This window comes from Xenopus laevis, chromosome 8L (genome assembly GCF_017654675.1).
Source record: "Xenopus laevis strain J_2021 chromosome 8L, Xenopus_laevis_v10.1, whole genome shotgun sequence".
Lineage (NCBI taxonomy): Eukaryota > Metazoa > Chordata > Amphibia > Anura > Pipidae > Xenopus > Xenopus laevis.
Genome location: NC_054385.1, coordinates 60,054,440 through 60,082,166, shown reverse-complemented (window position 1 = coordinate 60,082,166; position 27,727 = coordinate 60,054,440). Strand labels below are relative to the sequence as shown.

The window sequence follows — 27,727 nt, the reverse complement described above, 5'->3', positions numbered from 1 at the left end:
GAAATGACGTCCCGCCGCCAAATTTTCGCTAACGTTAGTCACTTCGCCCTTTAGTAAATCTGCCCCACTGACGTTGTTTAGGTATTTTTCTCCGCCTAGTACTGTGGAACATCCATGTCCAACATCAAATACATTGAGAAAGGAGTTGTCTCAATGAACAACACAGGTCTCTGTGTTAATGGTTGAAAGAATTTCACGTTGAATGGTCGGCCCCCACTTATATTCACCTCACCGAATCTGGCCCTATGCCAATAGGCCCTACGCTGTACCCTAGGGAAGTCAGGCCTGGCTTGGCCCCAGCTTGTGTTGAAAGACTAGGAAAAGGCAGACAGTGCTGCAAGTGTGCAGGAGCCGGCAGAGTGAAGCCACCGCAGGGGTTAACAGCTGGGAGTCGTAAGCTCCTCCCCCCGGCTCTGCATTCCATGCTGGTGCGCCCAGGCTGCTGCTACACATGCGCTCCTTGCTCCGGATCCCAGACTTTGGCTGGAGGAGGGAGGGGGACAAGTGAGCAGAGCGCAGCCCTCCGGCCAATCAGTCAGGAGGAGGCAGCAGCAGGGGCAGAACTTGGGGATTCTCAGCACTTTGCAAAAGTTCCCCGGACTCAGAGCCACCCCCGGGAGCCGGAGTAATCTGTGCGGCCATTCAGTTTAGCTCCGTGCCGATCGCTTTCGTTCTCACCATGCATTGGATCTCCTTCTACCCCCTGCTCGCTTGCACTTTAGCGCTATCCAGTCTCCCCGTCGGGGCAGATCTCAAGTCCAAAAGTTGTTCGGAGGTTCGGAGACTTTACATTTCCAAGGGCTTCAACCAGAACGATGCTCCGTACCACGAAATCAACGGTGAGTGACCAGGCGCTGGGGATCTAATGATTTAGCTTTTACTCTGGCCGGTCAATCCAACCTGTGGCCTCTGAACATATGGACTACATCTCCCAGCATCCTCCCCGGGCGTGCGGGATTAGTAGCTCCAAAGCAGCTGGAGGCACATGTTGGGACTATCCCGATTTGTTGCCCGAGGGGATAAATGAAACCGGGTAGAAAGTACTTCTAATCCTTTTTAAAACACGAATTACATTGCAACTAATTACTCTGCCCTTGTATTTGTGTAAACTGCCACATTACTGTTCCATAAGGAACCCCTCTGCCTAGTGCCCAATGCAACACTGCCCCCAGTGGTGAATGATTATCATTTCATGTTCTACCGGCCAGCAACTTCTGAACAAAAGCAGCAGCATCATCCGAGCGTGGGAGCAGCACACTGGTGACTGTGTATATAGCTATCTGACTCCCCCCACAGTTCAAGCCCTTAGTATTAACCTATCCACTCCATATTGCTGGGTCGGGAGTAATATGGCAGGGGAATAGGTGAAAGTTAGGCGCCCACTCCAGGGGCCAGGCAAGGAGCTGCCTATGTGCTGTTGAGCCCTGGGGGCAGCTCCGTAGTGAATCACACTCCGGAAATCAGGCAAGTGCCTTCTGACTGCTTATCTGATTTATAGTGGAAATTTTACTGCCTGATACTCCTGCGTGTCCCCACGTGTTCATTAGATTGTAAGCTCTACAGGCTAGGATGCCTATCCGTGTCTAATTACATGCCAGCCTCTCTCTAGTTCTTGTGCTGTAATAGGGCTTTACAGTGGCTGGTAGTAAAGCAACCTCCAACTGTTGCTCAACTACACATTCCAACTAACCCTAAAAACCTTCTTGGATAATGGGAACTGTAATTCATCAGCAATCGGAGGGCCGGATTCATATTAGCCTGAAGGGTCTGTAACATGTGAGGTTAACTTTTAGTATGTTATAGCATAGCTAATTCTAAGCAACTTTTCAATTGGTCTTCATTATTTATTTTTATATAGCTTTTGAATTATGTACCTTCTTCTTCTGACTCTTTCCAGCCTTCAAATGGGGGTCACTTACCCCATCGAAAAAAAAATGCTCTGTAAGGCTACAAATGTATTTTTATTACACATCTTTCTATTTTGGCCTCTCCTATCATTATTCCACTCTCGTATTCAAATCAAGGCATGGTTGCTAGGGCAATTCTGACCATAGCAACCAGGCGGCTGACATCACAAACTGGAGAGGTGCTAAATAACTCAAAAACCACAAATAATAAAAAATCAAAACCAATTGCAAATTGTTTTAGAATATCACACTCCACATCATATTAATAGTTCATTTAAAGGTGAACAAGCCCTTTAAATGACTTGTCTATTTGACTCTCTTTTCACTGTAGTTCCTTTTTTTTGTGCCCTGGGGATTTTTTTTTTTGTCGTATAAATAATTTAGCTTTTTATTTTCCATGAGAACATCTATATTATTTGGTCCAGCAATACCCAAGTTAACCCTACCACCAGCTTTGTGCCCTTGTGGGAGTATTAGTAGTTCTGCAGCCAGAGGCCATTATTGAGCAATAAAGCATTTACTGTTGCTCCTGGGATTGAGGACTGGAACCCTGTCAGTGACATTCTTGCCCCCTGACTAGTGGCCGGAAGGAGAGACCTGACACCCATTTATGGCTTTATTAAACAAAGCTGTTCTAGTCCATGATCTGCAGGGAAAAAGAGGGCTGTAGATGTGATATAATCTCTCTTGTCCTTTAAATGAATATGTCAAAGTAAAGGCACAACTGCCTTGTAGCCTGGTAGAGTTCAAATGTCAGCTAATCTGGTGATCTCTGGTTGGGTTCAGAGTCTGACAAATAACCCAGCTGCAGGGTTTCATGCTACATGGTCACACTCTCCCATATGGCCAAAGCTCCTTTTCTGTTTGTTTTACTACATTTTTGTTAGTCTCGCTTTTAACCCTTTTATCCTTGGCAGTTTGTGATCACATTGTCACAAAACTGCTTAGCCAGTGAAGTCTAAGTATGTTTTCCTCGCTGTATAGATATGCAATATTCTGTCCAATTTGTAAGAGTACATTTTTTTTTTAGACCGGTTCCTAAAGTAGCACTGCATACATGTCCTGTAAATGCTAACTGAAAGCAACATGTTATTTGTGTCGTGTTGACACACAGACTTGGAACTATTTTATATGAATACATTTTTTTTCCCCTGAACTCCCAACGTTTTTGTCAGTTACATAAATCAACAATCCAGGACCAATGTAACAACCTGTAATCTGTGCTGACGACCAAGTCCCTTCAGAAGTTCTTTTGGGGAAATAAATTAGAATGTATAATGAAAAGGTCTGTGCCACTGCCACATAGAGAAAAAAAAAAAAAAAAAAAAAAAAATATATATATATATATATATATATATATATATATATATATATATATATATATATATATATATATATATATATATATATATATATATATATATATATATATATATATATATATTTAAATGGTAAATCAAAAAAACAAAATCTAATGTTAAATTAATCAAGGAGGATTTACTCACAGTTCACCCCAGTCCCAGGGTGCAAAATTAATCAAAGAGGATTTACTGGATTTAGAGGAAAATACTGTTTTTGAAATAAATTAGAAGCCAGGTTGCAAATAGCGCAATATATTGCAAGCCATGCTGTAGTAACATGTAACAGTCAATTGTTGGTGGCTCATTGGTTAATGACACAGGGCTTCCTGCAAACTCTTCTTAAACAAGCTAATTTTTTTGGTGGCATGGTAATCTCCCCCCACTAAACGCTCTATTCAGTTGTCAGAACTCTTATCTATAAAGTAAATCCCAGCAGGAAGTGAGTTGTGCAAGGTAAGGAGTTCTTTCTTCTTGGCCTGCAGAATAGCACTAAATGTATAATGTCTATAGAAATATGTACATTTTTCTAAGATGTACTCTTTGATGGGATTCTATTAGTATCCCTAATCCTTTCTAGTGTAAAGCTAACCTACATGTATTAATAAAATTATATATTTATATTTTTGTCCTATTTTCAGTAGATGTGTGTGTTGGTTAGAGGATGGAGACAGTTTTTTTTTATACCATGATCAGGTTTAGAAATTTTTGATGGATCGGTTTAAAGGAGAAGGAAAGTCGTTTACCACTTGAGGGTGCCAAATGTTAGGCATCCCCCAAGTGATTGTATTGATTTACCTGAAACCCCGGGCCGGTGCTCCTATCAGCAGAAAACTGCACCAGCCTGGGGTTAATCCAATGAGCACCAAGGAGCAATCCTCTTCCGGCTTCTTCTTTCTTCAAATTTCCTGGGGCAGACGCATGCACAATAGAATGAAAAAGCCGACTTTTTAGTTAAAGTTAGGCTTTTCACTCTAATGTGAATGTGTGTGGGCCGGTGCAGTTTTCTGTTGATTTGAGCACCAGCCCGGGGTTTCAGGTAAGTAAATACTTTCACTTGGCAACCCCAAGTAGTAAACAACCTTTCTTCTCCTTTAAAGTACTAATATCAAAAGGTGTGTTTTAAATCTATGACAATGGTACAATCCTTTTGCATGTTCCACGTTTTGCTGGATGACCAGCTTAAAGGAAAACTATACCCCCAAAATGAATACTTAAGCAACAGATAGTTTATATCAAATTGAATGACATATTAAAGAATCTTACCAAACTGGAATATATATTTACATAAATATTGCCCTTTTACATCTCTTGCCTTGAACCACCATTTCGTGACACTATCTGTGCTGCCTCAGAGATCACCTGACCAGAAATACTACAACACTAACTGTAACAGGAAGAAGTGAGGAAGCAAAAGACACAACTCTGTCTGTTAATTGGCTCATGTGACCTAACATGTATGGTTTGTTGGTATGTTTGTGAGTACAGTGAATCTTACGATCTCAGGGGACGGCCCTTATTTTTTAAAATGGCAATTTTCTATTTATGATTACCCAATGGCACATACTACTAAAAAAGTATATTATTATGATAATGGTTCATTTACATGAAGCAGGGTTTTACACATGAGCTGTTTTACTCAGTATCTTTTAATAGAGACCTACATTGTTTGGGTGGTATAGTTTTCCTTTAAGGCCCTTTCTGTAGTGTGAAGAGAAAAGGCCTGGGACAAATGGCCACGATCCCTAACGGTTTCCTATAAAAGTTCATATATAGGAATTCAGAGGGTGCAGTGAAGGGAATATTTCTCAGAACAGTTTTCCTGCTTTGCTCCAGCAGATGCACAGTTGTTAAATCATTACATATAACTGGAGGAACTTTTTGCCAGTAGTCCGCTTTTGAAGGAGCCCTAATGTGAGCCGAAGCCATGTTATTGGGCATTTGCTTCATGGTTCTCTTGCTTTTCTAGTTTACAGATCCCCCACACTTAAGTAAAATGGAGCTGACTGAGCTGCACACCTATTTGTGTGGTGGATTCTATCAAACTCGCTGGCTTTTCATGCACCTGATGTCCATGGTCTATCTGTGGAAGAAACCATTCCTTAGCATACTTCAGCCATTTTTAACTGAGGGGGAAAAAAGGTCCAACTTCAGATTATATCTCTTTTGCTCAGTGTTGTTTGAAATGCATTTGTGCTTCTGTTTTTATTTACTTGCCTTATATGGTTCAGAGTATCCGGGTGTAGAATATTCTATTTATCTGGAAATTTTGTGACCATTCCTAAGAATTGTTTGCCCTTTCTCAGATTGCTTCTATGTTGCAGCTTTCTTTCACTCCTCCCTTTGCACACTGGGAAAGAAATTTGTTGCTGCCACATTTAGGAGCTTGTTTTACAACACAGAGTGGCTGGGAACTGTGATCTTTAACCCCTAATTGCCCGACCAGCCAAATGACTATTTGTGCATCAGAGTGTGCTTTTTGGCCTATCGCTACTCTGTGCCCCATTAAGGCTCCCCCACCCCTTGTTGGCTTTGTCTGTCCAAGCAGAGAAGGCCGGCCTGGCTGACTTTCTACAAGCGAAATTTGATCTGAGCCACACAGAAATATTTGTTACTCCAGAATGAGAAAAATGCTTGCACAACTAGGGCTGAGAGGGAGGGGGGAATATTTGGGGAACAATATCGGTGAAAAGGTTTAATTACTGATCTTTTTTTTTTTTTTTTTTGCCCAATCCTGGTTTCTTTTTGTAACCCGCTGGAATGGCATTTTGTGAGGAGATTTTACTTAGCCTTGGGGGTAAATTTCAGATGCAATTACTGACTCTTAAAAGGAATGATTACAGGAAATCTTAATCTCCTTTGTTTGGGATGGTCATGCAAATGAAGGCAGGCTAATGTGTGGGAAGGGGGGAAAGACCCAGGCCCTCTTCACAGCTGAAGGTGTTGTGTTTTCAGGGGCTTGCCAAGTCCTTTCTTTAGTGAGTATGTGTGTGTATATGTATATGTGTGTATATATATATATATATATATATATATATATATATATATATGTATGTGTATGTATATGTATATATATATATATATATATATATATATATATATATATATATATATATATATATATACTGTATATATACACACACACACACACACAGTGCTTGTAACTCTGTACAAAGAGCAATGCAAATTATGACAAGCAATGCAAGGAATTTACAAAAGGATTTGGAAACAGCTGATAATATCTGAACCATGCCAAATGCACTTGGCACTGAGCCCCCAATCCAATTTAACAGTAACACAAGTACTGAAATACATTTAGGGGGTTATTTATTAAAGTCTGAATGCAAAAAACTAGAAAAAATCTAGATTTATTATACAGTGAGGATGGAAAAAGTCTAAAAGAAAAATCTCCATCTCAGACCTCCTGCCAAGGTTGTATCTAAGTCAGTGGAAGATGTCACTATCCTATTTGGAAGTTTCTGTGGTCTGCGCTGAAATTAGCCTAAAAATTCGACTATTTCGGGAAAAAATCCGAAAAATTCAGACTCTTTTTTCGTGAAAAAGCCCAAAAAAATAAAGCGATTTGGGGGGAAATTCAGAAAGAATCATACAATTCGGTTTTTTGCTCAATTTTATTGAAGGTTCCCCAATTAGATTACATTCTGCTTTTTTTAATACTAATAATAATAATAAATGAGGTCAAATCGTGGATTCTAGTTTGACTTTTTTAAATAAAATTATCAGAAAAATTTTGTTTTTTATAAATAATCCCCTTAATGCATGAACTGCAAAAAGTTGCATTTTCCACTGTTTAATCGCTTTGAAAAAATATAATGTTGCCAAGTTGCAACTTCTCTGCATCATCGGGTACAGATGAATGTAAGAACTGGCGCTGGGTTATTTTTTTTGGTGCTGTTTTTCATTGCTTTGCATAGTTCTTTGTTTTCCTCAACTTTTGCCTACAAAGCATGTTTGTGAATAAAATCGGGTTCAGAGCATTTCCTTCCCATCCTTTTCTGCAAGCTATCTGTGAGCACAGAAGGGAATATGTTCTATATCCTTAAGTCATGGAAAATGTACCTACATACTTGTGAGGGCTGCACGCTCTTTTATAGAACAATAGCTTAAGTTGTAGCCCTGTTTTTAACACAAACCAGTTTGGAATGCAGAAAGGTCCATGTAAAAGATGCAATGTGTTTTCACTTTGCACAGTCATTGCTCCATGCAAAGCATGTACAGACCAGTCTCCTAATGCTGTCCTACTAACTGATACCTTAAAGGGATCCTGTCATCAGAAAACTTTTTCAAAATGCAACTCCAGCAGACTTCTGCACTGAAATCCATTTCTCAAAAGAGCAAACTGATTTTTTTATATTCAATTTTGAAATCTGACATGGGTCTAGACATTTTGTCAATTTCCCAGCTGCCCCTGGTCATGTGACTTGTGCCTGCACTTTAGGAGAGAAATGCTTTCTGGCAGGCTGCTGTTTTTCCTTCTCAATGTAACTGAAGGAGTCTCCGTGGGACATGGATTTTTACTATTGAGTGTTGTTCTTAGATCTACCAGGCAGCTGTTATCTTGTGATAGGGAGCTGCTATCTGGTTACCTTCCCATTGTTCTTTTGTTTGGCTTGGCTGCTGGAGGGGGGAGGGAGGGGGCGATATCACTCCAACTTGCAGTAAAGAGTGATTGAAGTTTATCAGAGCACAAGTCACATGACTTGAGGCAGCTGGGAAATTGACAATATGTCTAGCCCCATGTCAGATTTCAAAATTGAATATAAAAAAAATCTGTTTGCTCTTTTGAGAAATGGATTTCAGTGCAGAATTCTGCTGGAGCAGCACCATTAACTAATTCATTTTTTCCCATGACAGTATCCCTTTAAATTTACTGTAGAGGCCCATGTGGCCTCTTCCCATACGTTTATTAAACCAGTTGTGGTAGTTTCATATGTGGTCTCAGAGCTATCAGTGGATTCCATGACTACTTGTTGGTCACTTCAACTGTTATTTTATAACTATATTGAGAATGTGCTCCCCTGAGCACTTTTGCAATTTTCCTTCACAATTTTTTATGAACAGTTGGAGCCTTTAAAAGCCTTGTTTTCTGTCAGCTCCAATAGCAATTAAATATGTCTGCAAATAGAGCTGTTGAGGAGTTAATTCCATGTGCAGGCGACCGTTCTGGCCAGAGGCCTCCTGCATAGTATGCCCTGTTTAACACCACTGTCAGTTCACAGATCTGGGCTTGGGATATACCAGTCTGTGAAACCAGCTGCTGCAGACTCCTTAATGCCAGTACAGGTTTAGTGATCTTACATGGGCACAATACTCACAATAAGGTGCATTGGACAATAGTGCTTTTCATGGTTTCACATTGTTGTGTGCACCATGTAACTGGAGACAGTACTGGAATTGGGTACTGGTTGTGGATCTGCCACAGCTGTCAAAACACGATGCTTCTTCCCACCAGATCCTGGCGCAATAAACTGACAGTGGTGGGAGAGTGGGATCCTTACTTGAGAGAGAGAGGCCGCTTGCATAGGTACTTAACCTATAGCCCTGCTGTAAAATGACCAAGAAAACTATATTGCGCCAACTAAATTTGAATAAAAATAATGCACAAAAATAGCAAGTGCTCGGGATTAATTCCCTTTTTTGTTTTTAAATCTTTTCTTTTTTTTAAATGTATTGTATTGACACTAAAATTGCCCTGCACAAAAAATATTATAATATAATATAATATTTTGCCTAATATTCTAAGCAAGTTTCCTAAATGTTCACATAATTTAGCATCATATAAAAACAGTGAAGATGATCTTTGCCATGCTTTTGTATCATTTTGTTCCTTGGTGCTATTATATATCATGGTTTAAAGTTGCCTAAAAACTGCCCCTCTACAATTGAATTTAGATTGCCTGACAATCACTCGTACCATCACTTGACTGGTGATTTCATGATTTCGGTGCAAGCTCATGGTAGGTGGTTTTATGCCCTTTTTTGTGGACTACTTAAGGCTCAAAGTGCCCAAAGGGCCCCTTGATCATCAACAATTCAACGAGCTGCTGCCAAATGATGATGAGAAAAAGGCTCTCTATGTTAATGCCTAGGATGTGACCTTCCATGGATATTAATGGCACCACCCATTTTCTCAATGGCTTTACAGACTATTTGCACAATACACATCAAATAACTAGCTGATAATGGAAGCTTGTAAATTTTAATTACAACTCAAACATCATTGGCTTCATATTGTCCTTACATAATTTCAGAATTTTACGTACTGTCTGTGACAACCCAACAGGTCTATACACACGCTTAAGAAGTGATAAGCAATGTTCGCTGGTTCTGTCACAGAATGTCTCGACTGCCGTTTCTATTTTTTTTTATTCTCCCAATTAACAATTTATTCATTTTATGAAGCGTTTAAGTTTTCCAACCATTTTAGCCATTGGAACTTGAAAGTGCAGTGGAAAATCTGGTGGCGTCTTTAGCCTCATAATACTTCATTTTATCCATCATCAGCTATTTGCCCACCTGGTTTTGTGGCCTCCGTCCTGCACAAGATGTTTATTATTCTTGGATCTTGGCATTAAAACAAATTGAGAAGGAAATTCATTTAAAGCAATTCACATTTTATTTTAAAAGCATACAAGTACAAAATTAAAACGTACAGTTGAAGTTTTTATATATTTTTTTTTAGTTTTCCATGGTATAAATCTTATGTGTTTGTTTAGCATGCCTATAGGTAAATAGAAGAAAGGATGAACAGGCTGTGTCCGACTTATAACTTTATTGGTTTTTGGAATATTTACATTTTATGTTCTGTAACTCTCAGCCTTGGCTTCCTTTCCCCAGCAACTAGGTAGCAACATAAGTCATGATAAAACCATCGCAGTTGATCTGTTTTTCAGTTACCAGGGTCAGCGACCCAGACAACCAAATAAAATAGGAATGGTAATTATTTATAAACCATAAAAAAAACAAGTAATGAATTTAGGTCCATCTAAGAACGTGTCATTGTTCACCTTTTGGTACATTTTTAACTTTTGTACCTACTAAAGTGACTTTAATAGACAGAGTGCTATTCAGTCTTGGCTTTGGGGTTGGGAACAAAATGAGGCAGATGCAAAATCCTATTATTCTGCATATTAATCGCATCCTAGAATGTGCCGTATGATTTGGAGATAAGCTTGTCTGTCTCAAAAACTGCCTTTCTGAACTCGAGTCACATAGAGTAAAATGAGCATTAATTCCAAATTATGGTGATCTGTATTGGATTGCAACACATTTGGTCTGTGTGTGGTCACTGTTGTCTGTATCTGGTATGAAATCTGATGTATAATACATCAGACATGTATGTTTCAGTAGTAAGCCTTTTTTTTTTTTTGGCTGCACTCCTTGCAGTATGTAGTCCTGTAGATACAAACATCTGCCTGTTTGTACTATATTGTGTTATAAACTATTAATAAAACTGGACACTGGACAATTGTCTGCATTCACTGAAAATAATGTACATGATCAGTGTGGTTATGTGCCCCAACCACCAGAAATTTTGGGTTCTGTCAAATTAAGGAATTTCAGCAATATATTGTGTGATCAGGGCAATGATTACAAAGTTGCCTGTTCATATGGCAAGCTCTAGGAAATGGTAGCTAATGTACTCGCCAAAAGAAGAAGAAAAAAAAACTTTTTTGTTTTGTTCCTCATCTCCCTCCCAAGGCCGATTTTGCTGCTTTATTGGCACTATTCAATGACCTACTGGACTGCATTCTCCTTTGGAACAAAAGCATTGGCTTTTTAGCTGAATCCTTGGGAGACCACCAAGGACTTCATCTCATGCAGTGCAATTTCGCACAACATTCAACAATAACAAAAATGCATGACTGAATAGCTCAAATATGCAGAGTGGTGGAGGCATTCATTAAAGTCTAGGACACTGTCACAACACAGACAGTCCCAAGCCAAGCAAATAACGGCTAAAATAGAACCAAGACTCATCCTTACCATGAGTTGGCTTGTCCGCTATTAATACTGGACCTCAGCAGTCTCTTTATTTCTTGTGTACCCATACATGTCAGTGATGCATCTAGTCATTTTGGGGGCAAATTTGTGTACTCATGATCATGTGCAAAAATTATTATTTATGGCTTTCATAAATTTTACATAGTCTGGTTTTAAGATAGCCTTTTTTACAAATACAATGTAACTGTACCAGACGTATTCCCAGGGATATGGTTGCACTGTATAGTTTGTTCATATTCTGTGTTATGTTTTTGTTTTTTAATAAAAAAAATCAGTAAATCAAAAATAAAAAGCAAAAACTGCTTATTTTATATGACAGGATATTTGTGGCATTCATCAGTTTTTATATGCATTTTTCTACAGTTAGAACACATGTATAAGATCTGAAATTTCCATAACAGTCCTTTTATAGGGGGATATAGTGCTACTTTTAGTGCTAATTCAAAAGCTTCTTTGTGCTATGCTTTGTTCAGATGCACTTTTCTGATTTAATCAGCTGTTTCCCCCTTTTCTCTTCTCCTTGCTCTGCTTAGACGCCGCCTAAATCCCCTAATTGTTATTCATACCCCCCAAATTCAGGAGACTGTTTGTTCATACTGTTCCATCACTTAGGATGTTGTATTCTTCTCCTGCTTGCAAAGTCTGTCTGTCAGCTGTTATTTTTGTTGTAGTCTTCACAGTAATGAAAGGGTTAAACAAGTCTGTATACCTACAGAGATCAGAGACTACCCTTTGTAGCCCTGCTTAATTCCCACTGAGAAAGTGTGTGCCATAGGCCTAAGTGTAACAGTGGAAATATTCAGAGAATCGATTTTTTAGGCAGAATTAGCCTATACTTTCTTGTCTGGCTAATGTGCAAATCCTTGTAGTGACCATGTAAATTAGTGAACAAGACAACTTCTATAAAACTGCAAGTTCTATCCAATGCACTAATAATTTATAGCTACAAGTGTCATTATCGGAGCCTCACTAAACTCTGTCTGTAAACTGCCAGTTAGATTTATGTACATGCGTAACTTTAATCCTTTCTCCAACCCTACTTGAAAGCAGCACCGTTAATTTCACTTCTAGTCCTCTATGGAAGCAGTTGCATAGGTTTATTATTGTTAAAGGGATACTGTCATGGGGATAAAAAACTTTTTTCAAAATGAATCCGTTAATGGTGCTGCTCCAGCAAAATTCTGCACTGAAATCCATTTCTCAAAAGAGCAAACATATTTTTTTTTAAATTCAATTTTGAAATCTGACATGGGGCTAGACATATTGTCAATTTCCCAGCTGCCCCAAGTCATGTGACTTGTGCTCTGATAAACTTCAATCACTCTTTACTGCTGTACTGCAAGTTGGAGTGATATCACCCCCTCCCCTTTTCCCCCCCAGCAGCCAAACAAATAACAATGGGAAGGTAACCAGATAACGGCTTCCTAACACAAGATGACAGCTCCCTGGTAGATATAAGAACAAAACTCAATAGTGAAAACCCATGTCCCAGCAGCCTGCCAGAAAGCATCTCTCCTAAAGTGCAGGCACAAGTCACATGACCAGGGGCAGCTGGGAAATTGACAAAATGTTTAGTCCCATGTCAGATTTCAAAATTGAATATAAAAAAATCTGTTTGCTCTTTTGATAAATGAATTTCAGTGCACAATTCTGCTGGAGTAGCACTATTAACTGATGCATTTTGAAAAAAACATGTTTTCCGATGACAGGATCCCTGTCCTTTTCAGTATTGGTGACCCTTATTTACATTATACAGAATATATAATAGTATTAAAGACTGCAGGGCTCATTTAACAAAGAGTGGGCAACCTTATGATCTGTCCATTTTAGGTACAACTCTGCTCCTTAGGAATGGAACCTGACTGTGAATTAAGTGCTGGCATGAACCTACCATGTAAGGGGTGTTCATTTAGGTGGTCCATGCATGGGCATACCCACGCCCCTTTCTTGCATGCCATCAGTAAGATAACTTTTGTTAAATTAGGTAATAAATTGTTACTAATAATTTTAATGACATTGAGTAAGCTTGAGAGTCTCTAAAAGTACTCTGGGGGTCTTCCTGTAGCTGGCAGCATTACCCAAAGCTATGAGAAGCCCAAGGTTATAAATTCCTTTACTAGCCAGTGAGCAGCTTTGAACACCAAACACAGGGTTAATTTCCAATACTATGCTTTGCTGTACATAAAGTCCTCCTGTATGTCTACATTATAACAGCAGCTTGCTGGCTGTCCATGCCAAACATCAGACTCAGTCTGTGAGGTGTTTGCTGCTACTGTGTATAATAAAATGCCTGTTGATTTATTGCAGGACCACTTGTCAGCTGCCTGCCAGAAATCATTTGGATTACTTATTATAGAATACCAAATGCAAATAATTCCCATTGATTACAAGACTTGTTGCAGGCATTTTCTGTGTTTTCCGAGCTAAAATAAATTGAGAAGCACAGCTGTTTTGTACCATCTAGTCTGTTTTGCAATTTTAAAGGTGCATTTAAAAAAATTGAAGGTTAATGTTTAATCCTGAAAAAAAAGTTGTGGTGCCATATGTCTTCCAGCTTATTGTCACTCAAGGATGATCACACTGTTGCTTGTGGTTTAGGTGCTGGGTTGAAATTGATACAATTGGTACATATGATCACCAACAGTTATAAGAGGAAATCTGGCTGTTGGCAATACCAGAGGTTGTGCTCTATTTGCATACCTTGCAGCTACTCCCGAACTTCCATGATTATTCAATTCGGAAGTCCTGTCAGACATATTTTCCACTGAGGTGAGATTTTCACCCTTGTGATAAACCTGCAAAATACAGACAATTTTGACTTTGACATTAACTATTTAGCACCGGTAGTTACCAGTATTTTTTGCATACTTTTTTCCACACACACACATTATTTTGTAATAGCCGACTCTGTTGTACAAAGGAAACATTTAAAGGTGAATTGTGTGTTATTTCTTCTTCTGTAAAAAAAAAAAATGCAACTGTATGTACAATGGCAGATAGGAATGGAGTAGCTTCTTTGGATGCCGGTACTGATTTACATTCTGTGATAAGATCCGCGTATGGCTGACAATGATATGCAGAAAGATTTCACAGTAGGGGCCCTCCAGCTGTTAGAGACTGCAATTAGAGGAAGCTTGTTGGTTGTGGGGGTTGCAGCTGGGTCAGTATATATGGAGAAATTCTTGTGTAATAAATGTTCCTAGCAGTATTTGAACAGTTGCTATATATTTTCTTTTTCTTTTTTCTGTGGAGATATACATACAGTGTTCTCCACTGCTTGGATCATTGAATGGATCAGGCGATAAATAAGTGCAGCATTATTAATTATAGCAAGGACTTCTGTTGTAAAACAACCTGTCACTTGCTGCATGAGGCCACTTGGAACACTTTGTTTTAAGCTTGTCCCTCAGTGTAATTGTTCTAATGGTAATATAGGTACACTGTCCGACTCAAAGGACATTTGCTTGAGTGCCACAGACCGAATACATCTAAGACGTAGTAGAATAAGTGTTTTCTTGAATTGTTACATTTTAGTTTTTCATTCCCTTCCCATTCCCGGGTCAAATGCAATAATTAGGCAGCGGGAAACCCTTTAATGGGCAAGTTTTGCTCATAGATTCTAAATAAGTGCTTTTCTCTGCTTCAAGCTTACTGGGCACGGGACAGCTTTTGGCGCTGCTTATAGACGATTGTTGAATCTTCACGAATGGCAATGTTAATCGTGTGGGTAACAGTAATTGCATTCAGTTGTCCTGCTAAAGTGGGAGTTTGCTTTTTGTTGGCAAGCACTTCAGAGGAAGCTAAGCTATTTCTGCCAGAATAAGCAGTTGTCCCCCTCTGTCCAGCCCATTGTCGGAGTATTGCCGATTGTCACATATTGCTTTGATCAGATTTAGATGCTATTCTGAAATATGGAACGCTCTAAATGACAAAGTGCTGAAAGTTTGCTCCCTGTTTATGTGTATAGTAGTATTTGTGGTACAGCAAATCCCTTTATTCTGCCCCATTTGTGTAGAACAACAACCCACCTTTTCCAGGAAATTATGTATCCCTACCCTCTACCATAGTTTTTATTTTTATTTTATATTTTACTACAGTGTGTGTACAATATATCTGAATGTTACTAGGTAACATTTAATCATTTTTTTTTTAGCAATAAAGTATGATACTTATAATTATTACCGGTAATATAGTGTACGTTGCTTTTGTGTTCCATATGTTAAGGAGACAATGAGCCATCACTTACAAATCATACTGCATACGTATTTCATGCCACTAGAGGGCACTTATAATACTGTATACTAGACAGTTACCCACTGTAATTTGTTGAGGTGCATCAGTACACAGCTCCTCACTTGATTATGTATTTTTTTCCATATATGTTTTCTGTATGAGCAACGTAAATTGCAGCACATATTATTGTATCTCACTAATTTCTTTTGCAAAGCTTTAATCCATCATTCCCTTGCTGGAACTACAGGTTGCATGGAAAGAAGACTTCACTCATTTCTGTTTTCTGGCCATACCCCTGCTGAAATCTACCAAAAACCAAATTGTTTTAATTTTCTAGAGCAGGTTTGTGGAATATGCATATATTGTTTATGGCTCTTAGAGCAGCAGAGTGTAATTAAGCAGCTCATCAGAATATACATTATAAAGTTAAGAATTAGCTTATCATAGGGGCACATTCAGACCTGTTGGACGAGGACCTCATCAATGGCACTTTTTTTTTTTAATCTGCTTGATAAATATCTGGTCAATGCCCACTTGCATACAGGTTGAGCAGGCAGGTGGGTTGCCCTCATACACATTTTTAATGAAACTTAGGGGGAAACAAAAATGTAAGGATGCCAAATTCCTTTCCGCATGTGGAATTATGTATAACTTTCTCATGATCTTTGCATGTGGCTGCATTGGACTTGGGATTTGTTTTGCCGACCATTTGGGAGCATGAGGATAAACTTGCTTCCTGTGCGCTTGTGCTAATTAGTCCCATAGCATTTTCTATGAATTTACAACATATGTGCATACCAAATAGGCTAAGAATATATTCAGTGGACATGTAGTAGTGACATGGCGTAAATTTTTTTGTTTCTTCCTTTTATGGGTCCACTTTATCTTCTAAGATGAGATTTTTGGGTGCGACTTGCAAGCCTAAAACGTCACAGAGACGTCTTTTCCATGATTAAACACATTTTCCTGTTGTGACTAGTAGCAACACAGTGAGCACATTTCTCGAAAATCTGATTATTGGAGCTACCCAGTGACACTGCTCTGTCTTTGGAATACATGAGATTTACGTTGTAACAACTTGTGCACTGGGGCCTCTGGCTGCACCCGCTTACTATAGCTATTGTGGGTGAGAGGCTCAAAAAACAGCTGGAACTATTGTAAATATTCCATCACTGGGGCATAAATCACCTGTGCAGACAGACCTCTTTGTGCATTTATGTATGCGCTTCTATTTAGACTTGGCAAACGCTTTTGTTTTCTCAGCAGTTTAACTTTGGTATCCTGGGAAGGTGCTGCTTCTGTTTGTTAGGGCTCATGTTCATTTGTGATTCTTTGTGATTCATATCCAACTGGTGGCGTTGGTTCAAGCTTATGTTTTCTTATGGCAGCATCCCTTTACTTACACAACAAAAAAGCAATGGCATGAGATTGCAGGTACAAATGCCCCAGTGTAAAGGCCCTTGTGGGGCAGCAAATGTTGTGTGCCATCAGTCCAAGGCCAGTAGCACTTGGGTGTTTCAGCTGATAAACATTCCATACCAGTCAGTGCCACTTGTCATCTGGATGAATGGAATACCTTTTACAGCCCAAAAACGCACAAATGTGGATTGTCTTGATCAATAAAAAAATTATTTGCATTCATCTATATAACACGCAGCACTGAGAAGGTTCAGGTATATTTCAGCAGGCTGAAATGTGACTGCAGAGAAGCATAATGTGTGTTGTAGTACACATGTATAAGACGCTGTATTGTATTTGAATTCTGTCTTCGTTTGCATTGGAGTACAATTAAGGTTCATTTTAGATGCCTGATTTGGATTTAAACTATATTTACATACATTGGCTTGATCAAACTAGTTTGCTGCTTAATTGCTGTGTTTTTCTTCCAAATTGGTTCCCTTTTTAAGAAATTCATGTTGCACTACAGATTTTCTTTTGGTGCTGTAGCAATAATTGATAAACTTTTTTATAAAAACTTGGTTCAAGTAGTGGATAAATGCCTGCAGACTATCACCTGACAAATGTCACAAAAGCGGTTAGTTTCAGTCCATGTAGGACATCAAAGTGCCTGAGAGAACTCTGTACTCTTGTGGCATTGCCTCCCATTATTGTGTTTTTTAGAATTGCTGCAGATAAAACATGCAAAACGCATTTGTGGATAATATGTACATAGGCATTTTACTGCAATTATTTGATTTATTTTACCTGCAGCAATTCTCAGCACCCACAATGGTAAGGAGTTTTCTGGCGTTTTGTCACCACGACACAACATGGGAGCGAAAATGCCATGTGTGTCATTATCCTTAAGGGACACAAGCCACGTTGTTGTGTTTTGTGTTTACAGGGCAGTTTGTGAAGAGTTCTTTGTTCTTGTTTGGTTTTTAATTTTGTAGGTGCCAGCATATCCTGCTGGAGAAAACAGTAGGCGAGAATTTCATAATGCTGTAGGATTTTATGCAAATTATATTTATTAAAAATAAAAAAGCTTCATTTGAACTAAGTGGGGTGTATGAGGTGAATATTAGAATTCACAAGCATTTATATAACACATGTAAGTTCTGTAATTAACTGTATCCAAAGGAAAATATTGACACTGGAAACACCATTTTATGTCTGGGTCAAGTCGACAGGGTGCCTTTGCAGTTGCTTCCCTATGAATATAATTGCACAGCTGCATTTTGTACAGTTGTATTGGTAGGTGCATGATGGATATATTCTTCATGAAATGCTGAGGCCTGTTTTAAGATGGACCTAGCAAGTTATCTTGGTATCCAAATTAAACAATGTTCTCTGTGGGGGTCGTTCCTGTACTAAAGCATTTAACACTCCTGTCAGTGATAGATGCTATTCGCAAGTTCTAAAAGTAGCTCAAGTCTTGTCAGTGGAGACACTACTGTGTTGTGTATACTGGCTTTCCTTCCTTTTTAAACATGCTGCTGTCTCGTAGTTTGAGGTTTGGTTGTCCAGGCCATGCAGGTGGAATTATACACTTGGTGAAAATTCTCTTTTCCGCATATGTTCCTTGAATACCACCAAGGATGCTGCTGACCTTTTGTGGAGACTCTAATGAAGAGTTGTTAAGACATTTTGGACAGAAGGATTAGGGATGTAGAAGATATGTCTGAATTTACAAAACAGAAAGATGAATAACATTTCTCTGCAAAGGCTTTCTCTCAGTAGTGCTTTAGCATGTGATGATTTAGTTAGAGAAATGACATGCAGTATATTATTTGCCTCTCCAGGTGTTTCTGAACAGCAACTTCCAGAACCCTCTCACCACCACTAATGTGTGTTGGGAGTTGCAGTTGATTCAGAAATGGCAGCACTTCAAGCGGTGGATTCTATTTTATTAGGGTTTTTATTTTTAATAGATATTTTTTGTTTGCTCTTAATATTATTAGAATGCGTTCTTGGACTATTCCCCCAGGCCTAGATGTGATTTTGTTAATGGAAAACTAAATTTAAAGGTTCAAAGGCAAAAATAAAAATTTGAGCTTCACAAAATAAAGAATGTGAATGCATATCTGTAGTTGCATCTTCTTAGTTGAAGTTCCAGATCCAGGTGCTGTTTAAAGCTAGATGCAGCAGTTTAGTTTGAAATGATGGGTTCGCCACATTACTGTTTTGACCATAGAAGTTGCCTGCTGAGAATGAGATTTTTCCTAACTGAGGTGTAAATTTTATCCAGAATATTTTATTAAATCATATGCAGACAAAACTGGTAGAGGCAAACGGGAGACCTGGGGTACCTTTCAGTACTCAGAGTCTCATAATAGAAACAAATGTGAGTGTTGTGCCAACTATCTCAACTGGTACTAGAGACTTTCTCATGTAAGATTTATGGATGACGTTGAGTTCCTTTGTCTGCTCAGTGTTGGTGCTTCATTATCTACCCTTTGGCTGATACAGTCATTAACCCTTGAGCTTGTTAAACCGACATTTCTTTTCTTTGTTTGATCTTCTGAACCATGCCAGTTCTTCACGTGTCCTGTCCCGCATTGTTCTGCCAAAAACCGCTGCCAGGGCAAAATAGACATGTAGGGATAAGACCAGCTGGGAGAAACTTAAGACACTGGCACTTCTTTCTGGAGTTGACTGCAGCCTTTGCTTTTGTGTTGGTCATGCAATATTTTCTTACATTTTATGGGATCTGAATGGTCTTGATTTACATGCTTTTATACCCATGAGAGATTGCCCTTCTCAGTTCATTAAATTTAATTCTTGTAAATCTGTTATGACGAGGACTCCCAAGAATGTCACTATCTTTAGGCTTAGTTCGGTAGATTATAGTGAGAGCATATGTTACAAATGCTTTTTTCCTTCCATCCTGTGTGCTATATTTATACCTTCTTGTGAAGTTTTTGGATCTGGGTAAAGGTTGTGAACTGTTGATGTTAGTAAGTTAGATGAATCTGTAGCTAGAATATTAAATCCTTCACATGTTGTAATAGGAACAGCCATAAAATATACAGGTATGGGATTCGTTATCTGGAAACCAGTTATCCAGAAAGCTCCAAATTACAGAAAGGTTGTCTCTCATAGACTGCATTTTATTCAAGTAAACCACTTTTTAAAAAAAATGATTTCCTTTTTCTCTGCAATAATAACACAATACCTTGTACTTGATCCAAACTAAGATATAACTAATCCTTATTGGAAGCAAAACCAGCCTATTGGGGTTATTTAATGTTTACATGATTTTCTAGTAGACTTGAGGTATGAAGATCCAAATTATGGAAAGATCCGTTATCCAGAAAACCCCCAGGTCCCGTGAATTCTGGATAATAGGTCCCAAACCTGTATATGAAACACTCCTTTGCATGTTGAGTTATAACTTAGCTGGTAACAATGATAACCAATGCTATTAATAGGAAAAAAATATATTGGATGATATTAGAAGAATATTAGTAGGTAATATTTTTTTATTCTTCACCAAAGCAGCTCGCAACCCCATCTATGAATTGCTAGAAGGAGAAAATTATTCTGGCTTTCACAGCTAGGCAACATAAACAGCAATACTAAGCAGACCTGAGCCTAAAATGTGTTGTTTAAATGCAAATGTTTGGAAAACAAGTGTTTGCTTGACAACGATATATTATTTTGTTGAGTAACAGGATTTGGTTATTAAAATTATTTTGTTGAATTTGGAGAGAATTTTTACATTGCTTGGCTGTTACATTTGTGCCACTGGCACACTGACTATGCGTAAAGCAACTTTGATATTTTATATAAATTGGAGGGTTGTAGTAAACTGCAGTAATGCCAAAATGGTAAGAAACCTGAAAGTACACCAATTCGTCCATGAACAGTAAAGAATAAGGATAAACCAGGAGAAAAGTCACTAGGCAATGCTTTCCAATTTTGAAGTTTGCAAATGGAAGAAGAATAATGATGTATTTTGTTTATATTTCCATGCTCACATGCAAACAATATAGAGTTTCTCACGGCCTCATCACCGTACAAGCTGCTAAGATTGTGCCATATAATCTATTTTAAACAGTGACATAAGCAATCTGTAACCAATTATATGAAATTCTAGCATCTAGCCCATATTATGAATACACTTTAAACATGGTTATTTTACGGACTCTTTGACTACATATCTCATGGCAAGGTTACAAATTCTTTCTTTGAGCCAGTCAGAGCATTATGGAATTAATAGTCTGATCTCACTGTTAAGTTAAAACACAAATGTGACCATGCTAAAACCATTTTACACAGCAACTTTTGAAGTCCATTGCCAAAGCTGCCAGTCGAGATGGCCTTACTAATGGAAACCAAATGTTTATAGGCTCAGCAATAGTGTTACGTTTGACTTGAGTTTGTTACTGCTGCTTGACTTAAACCAGAGCTTTACAGCAGGGAACCCAACGGGTCACATGTGCCCGTTTAAGTGATTTGTATGGAAAAAGATGGGTAGCACTAACTAATTAATTAGTTTATAGTTTCATGAACAAATTAGTATTGTATTCCACTCCTCATATGCAGGTTATGAACTGCCAATCTCTTGAACGCAAAGTTTCAAAAGCTGTCTGAAGCCAGTGTCTACATGGCAGCTGTATCTTATTTGCATTGCTTGGCTTGCAAGAGTTAAATCAAAGGGCACTCTCCTCTCAAAGGAGTAACATTGCATATACACTACTCTAACAAAACAAACTGCTGCTACAGACTGTAACGGAAGCATTTGTTGAGCCTTATATATCAGATTTATAGCTGGAAGGGAGAGTCCTACCACTGGAATTTGCTGGTGGATACTTTGTCAAGGTTATTACAGAATAGTTCAGTACAACTTTTTTCACAAGTATTTTCCCCTCTTGGGTTGGTCCAAAAACGGCAATATGCACTAAATCAGCTAAAAATCAATACATGAGAAATGTGCAGCAAACCCTGCTGAAATATCATGTTTGATAACTTTCCTGTCCTACTGCAAGCTTCGGTTTCTTGAATAGTTACACACACTCACTCTCACTCATAAAATTCAGAATGTGTTTTCTATGCGGTTTGAATGCCAGGAAATCAAAGCTGCCAGTTATAGTTCTCATCTGAAATCCAGATATGTAGATCAAAGTGCATATAGTCTGTATAAAGTTTAAGTAACAGGACTGTACCAGAATTTTTTATAGACTTATCACTGTCTCACTCTTTCTACACTCCAATTAGTGTTCCGTTGGATGCTTTAGTATCTAGAAAAACATTACAGCATTACTGTTAGTGACTCCCGAGTGACTCAGTAAAGTGGTCTGAAGAAATAACTGTACAATACTGTAATAATTGTACAAAATGATTGTAACTTTAATATGGCATGGCCTTTTTTATTATTTAGAAATGTATATATGGGTGTAATTGATGTAATTGCAGCACGATTCTGATTGGTGCTTTTGTGTGGCTACAACTTCATGGGTAACTATTGCAGGCCAAATGTTTGAGGAACTGTGTTTGTAGAGTTTCTGTACTGTAATAATGTGTTTAGATGCTTTTACCAGGTGTTTGTAGATATTCTGTACTGTAGTAATGCGTTTAGATGCTTTTGCCAGTCTGTTTTCACAAAGGCCTGCATGGTTTTGTAGGCAACAACTGAGTAGATTTAACCTGAGCTCTTCTCTTTGAAAACATTAATTTGCAACTTTTTAACATCTGACATTCACCTATTAGGAAATTATTTTCTTTAATTGAAATAGGGCATTTGTTCTGGAAATCTATGTACATTTTCAAAATAAGAGTAAGGAACATTTGAAATAGTGAATCTGATATACAGTCACACTGGTGATGTGCAGGTCAGGAGATTCTCGACCCGCACCCGACCCTAAACCGACTGAGTAGGATTCGCACCTGAACCAACCTGCAATTCTGCTTTCCTTTCTGCGAGCGTCTGTAAATAGACTCAATCCGTGAACGTCACTCAGTCAGTGACAGAAGTGGGGCCTGTTAAGTCATCGGCGGGGAGGGCAGCAAGGGCAGTAGGAAATGCCCCGCCGTACCCCGAATATTTTTTGTGATTGTCAGCCTGAACCTGTCTGACACGTGGGCTTCTGGCCGGCCCACACATCACTAAGTCACATCATGGGATCACGCTGCACAGGGACTCTTTAATGCAGCTCCTTACAAATTGTCAGACATCATAGCAACAACTGTTTCTAAACTATAAGAATGAGTGGCTAAAAATGCCATATTTTATATACTGAATTTATTGCACCAGACTAAAGTTTCAGCAATAGAAGCAATGATCAAGGACTTTGTCACAGGGGGTCACCATCTTGGAAAGTGTCTGTGACACTCACATGCTCAGTGGGCTCTGAGCAGCTGTTTAGAAGCTAAATTAGGAATTGTTGCAAATTATCAAGCAGAAAATGAGGTTGGCCTATAATATAAGCTGATGCTACAGGGCTTATTATTCAATTCTGATGCTAGTTACACTGGTTTCTGTGCTGCCATGTAGTAATTATCAGTATTCATTACTAATCAGACTTACAATATTTATATTCTTATGGGGAAATGTAATAAAAGTGCTCCTTTAAATTACCATATATAAGGTGGTTGGTCATTCATGTGTAGTTGGACACTTTTTGGCAAAAAAGCTTCCAACATCTAAAGCTTTGTAAGGAAAACTGGACATTGTAGTTCACCAATAGCTTAGTGGGACATGAATTGAAGTATGGGAAAAATATGGTAGCAAATGTTAGTGAAGGGATCACAGAGACATGAGAAACTACTGACTTGAGGTTACACTGCAGCGTATTAATTGTGAGAATTGAAGAGAATTTCCTGATTGTGCCTCTGACATTGCTTTAATGTCAGGAAAGGTTTATGTTTCCACAATCTGACTTTCTTGGTCTGTGGGAAATGTCAAAGGACTTAAAAAGGGTGTTTTTCTTTCTTACGACCCCAACCCTTCGAAATCTGGCAGATCCCTGCTTATTTGTTCATAGAAATAATACTCTCTGTCTTGGGATTATACATCTGTCAGTTAGCTGGGTCTCTCCTTTTTCCTGTATCTTTCTCAGAAACGAATGTATTTTTTTCCTTAATGTAATGGCAAAAAAATAAAAAAAAGCCACAATAAATCCCAAGTGAAAATGTGATGTATGAGTTATTGTGCAAAGGTTAACTCAGAAAGCAAACATTTGCATCTGCTTAAGTCCCAGTATTTAAACAAGAAGCTCAGAGTAAAAGGGAAGACAAAAACCAATGAAGTTTACATTGTTCCCTTTGCCCTGTGACAGACCAGTTATGCATTAAGTTGTATAAGCATTATTAAGCCAGACGGCTCCATATTCCATCGAAATCTAAACCTTTTGATTTGCGCAGGAACAGTTTCTAACTGGGTTGTTTTAAAATGTTTTTCCCATGTCTACAAGCATTATTTCATTGGACTGTTTTTCCCCCCTTTGGCACAATTAAAAATATTGCTTTAGGAATGTATCATTGAATGGATCATTGATCAGTGGTGTACTGTCCATGTTTATCATCACCATTGCTGATGTTAAGGCATCAATTTTTCTGCCTCTGCAATAATTTGTTTTTCTTTTTATTTGCAGTTCTTATTGACTCTTTAGAATTGTTTCACAATGGTCTTGAATTATAAAATACACAGGGGATAGTATTTAACTTTATAGCAAACTATTTTTGTAATGCAAATTGCTCATATATGAGAGAGAACTTAAGTGCAGATCAAAAGATTCCGTAGCCAACAGGACTACATTCATATTTAATACCTAATTTAGATTTTTTGCAATGTGTGTGCCAGGGTCCAGGGCACACTTAAAACATTGTGACATTGCATATCATGATAATTGTGAAGGTCTGATAAGATCTTCCTCTCCTGTATGTGGACCCAGCTAAAGAGGATGAGTTGAAGAATTTTATCCTAAAATATTGTTAAAAGTATCCTTTAGTTCCCCCTTTTATTGTCACATATTTAAAGGGCAATATACAACTGTGCAGTGTGATCTTAATAAATATGGCTTTTATTAGCATTTTTATGGGTGTGTCCTGGCAGAAAGTGGGTATGTATCCATGGCGTAACAGGGCTACCCATGGATACATACTATAGGCTAGCTAGGACTGGGGTGCCTAGATTTGATTATACATTTTTAATACGGGCTCCATCTTTTGCCAGTTATTTACCAACTAAGTTTCAGCGTGGAAATGCTAAACTTTTCACAAAAGCTTTTTTTGCCACTGGCCTTAGGGCCTTTTCCCCTAAAAGGCACAATGAAGAAGTGTGCCATAGAAGCATTGCTTTAGCCTACAACCCTAAATGCGTGTTTCAAATGATATTCTAGATATGTGATCATGTGAATTTTTTTGTGGTTTTTGAAACCACAACTTTCTCTAAAACCGTGAATGAAATTTATTTAAAAAATCTAAAAAAAAAAAAAAAAAAAAGCACAAACTTGAAGTCATGAAAACTGCATTGTTGCACAAAAGCCAGGGTCAGAAATACCAGAAAACCACAAATCAAAGATCTTCCAGTTGTAAGATCATCTGCCATTAAGTTTTCATGATTTCAACAGGTTTTAGCTGGAGTATTTTCGTATTCGGAATTGTTGTGGTTTTGTCACATAATAATTTCTGAGAAAGTTGTGCTTTTTTTCTGCCAACATTTTTTTTTTTAGGAATCAAAAAGCCTGACCTGAAAAAGTCACGTCTTAATAAATCAGCCTCTTAGTGTAAGCTATATTTCCCTTAGGTCCACTACATGGATATGTTTAGTTAGTCCCCTTAAGGTTTGACAGAATTCAAATTTACATTCTTTGCTTGTCTTGTTTAATATCTAAATATTAATTTCCTTCTTATCTTGTGTCCACAAAGTAAGTAATTGTTTCCTTATATGTTTATATTGGCTGTTCCATGCCACAGTTATGTAAACATTTTAAAGGCTGAGCTGAGCTCATGGTCCTAGACATTTCTAGTAAGTATCTGGGTACCCGTAACCAAATAAAAGCATTTCCTTGTCACAGCTAATAATGGCTGCATGGATCTTGTATCATTTTTCTGCTCCGGTTCACAAAGTAATTAGAACTTCCCTTTCGCTGCAAGCATTATATGCAAGCAGTGTGATCTAAAGAGAACATCTCCTCTTGGTCAGTGCTTTTGTGGAATTCCATTCTAAATGTAAAACGAGAGCTGGAATATTTCCCCGAGAATGTAATGGTATCAAGGGGCTTTTGTGCATTTTTAACAGAAAATTGAGAACTTAGATTTTTTTCTTCTGCTGTAAACTTAATTTGTGGACTCTTGTGGTATTTTTCGTAGAGAACAATACATAAAATTTTTACAGCTTTCATGATAGCCAGTCTTGCTCCATAAATGGATTCCAGCAGCATTTCTCGGGTTTCTCAGGCCTCTTAACACAAGATCAGCCATACAGTGCTGCAGCCAGAGCAAGGATGTTGACAAATTAGGCTGTTTCTCTGCATTTTTGTCTTTTCTGGTTTATATAATATGCTTGATTGTATACTTGAGTTGGTCTGTGGGACATAATCTCATCCATTCTTCATGCTCCTACATCCCTTTCATTATTATGGCAAGAGATCTGCAGCAGAAAGAAAGTGTGAGAACCTGGGCAAAGTGCCACACAACCTTTGTTTCAGTTAAGGCAGAGCGAAAAGGAACCTCCGACCTTTCTAAATATGCTATCTCTATAGAAAATGAATATCTAATATAACAAAATTGGTGAGAACAAATGTATAGTTTTTATTCTACTGTGCCTGTCCATAGTATCAACAGTAAAACACACTGCTGTGAGGATGCCTCATTGTCTATCTCAACTAAGGTTGCCACCCGGCCGGTAAAAATGATGGTTGATCCCAATGTTATTAATGGGGAAAAAAGATAAATATACAGGAAGGCCGGTATTTTTTTCCAGAAAAGGTGGCAACCCTAATCTCAACCGATACCAACCTATCAAACTCCTTATGTCAGTTATGGTTTCACGGTTGGAAGAACATTTGTTTTTGTAACTGTCCTTTTTTAAAAGCACATCAGATTTCTAAAAGATTTTTTTTTTTAATGGAAAATGGCACCAACGGATTTTGGTGTTGATTACCCTGATATCATTTTAGGCACCAAAATGAGAAGAGACACAAAGTTTTAGAGGTTATGTTGCTTTCCGTGCATCCAAGAAAAGTAACTGGATATCCGTTTTGAAAGATAACCAAGCTAAAGGCGTTTTTTTGTGTTTTCCCTCAACAGAGTTTAAAGCCAAGGGGAACATTATTTCATTTCAGCTGGTTTCTTCTGCGACATCAGATTATATTATAAGAGTTCCATTTATTTACAAATGGTCTGTTTGTTCCTGGATATAATGTCCTTATTTACAGTGTCGGGGGTGGGGAAGGTGTTGCAGACATTGCTTTGTTTATGCATGTTGTACAGTTGGTACAGAGGAGGGTATGACCGACAGATGGGCTTGTGGGTTGAGATAATGGACTAACACTGTCTGGCTAAAGAGATGAATAGTTTATTGTCTTGTCAAGTAAATAGAGACTAAAGGCAGGTCACTTAGATGTGAAGGGCTCTCCGTTCACGTGTAATGGGGAACCTTCAGATTAATCCCTCTCTTTCACTTATCCTGGTGCCACTTCCTGTCTCTGCTGTGCTTGTACTGAGAAGCTGGCCCTGTGCCCATGCACAACTGTGTGCTATGTTGTCGTCTACATTAGCAACACCCTGTCGTTAATGAGGGAACTCACTGTGCCTTCC

General features: G+C 38.3%; 1 protein-coding gene across 2 annotated transcripts in view; it reads left to right on the top strand.

Annotated features, from left to right (window-relative positions):
* The first annotated feature begins 433 nt into the window (after positions 1-433).
* Positions 434-27,727, top strand: part of gpc4.L (glypican 4 L homeolog) — a 65,026-nt gene continuing 37,732 nt past the window's right edge. Inside the window, 1 exon segment of one of the 2 annotated variants that reach the window (NM_001090719.1) lies at positions 434-839. In NM_001090719.1, coding sequence (NP_001084188.1) covers positions 680-839 — 160 coding nt within the window. In that variant the 5' untranslated portion in view covers positions 434-679. 2 annotated transcript variants of the gene reach the window in all.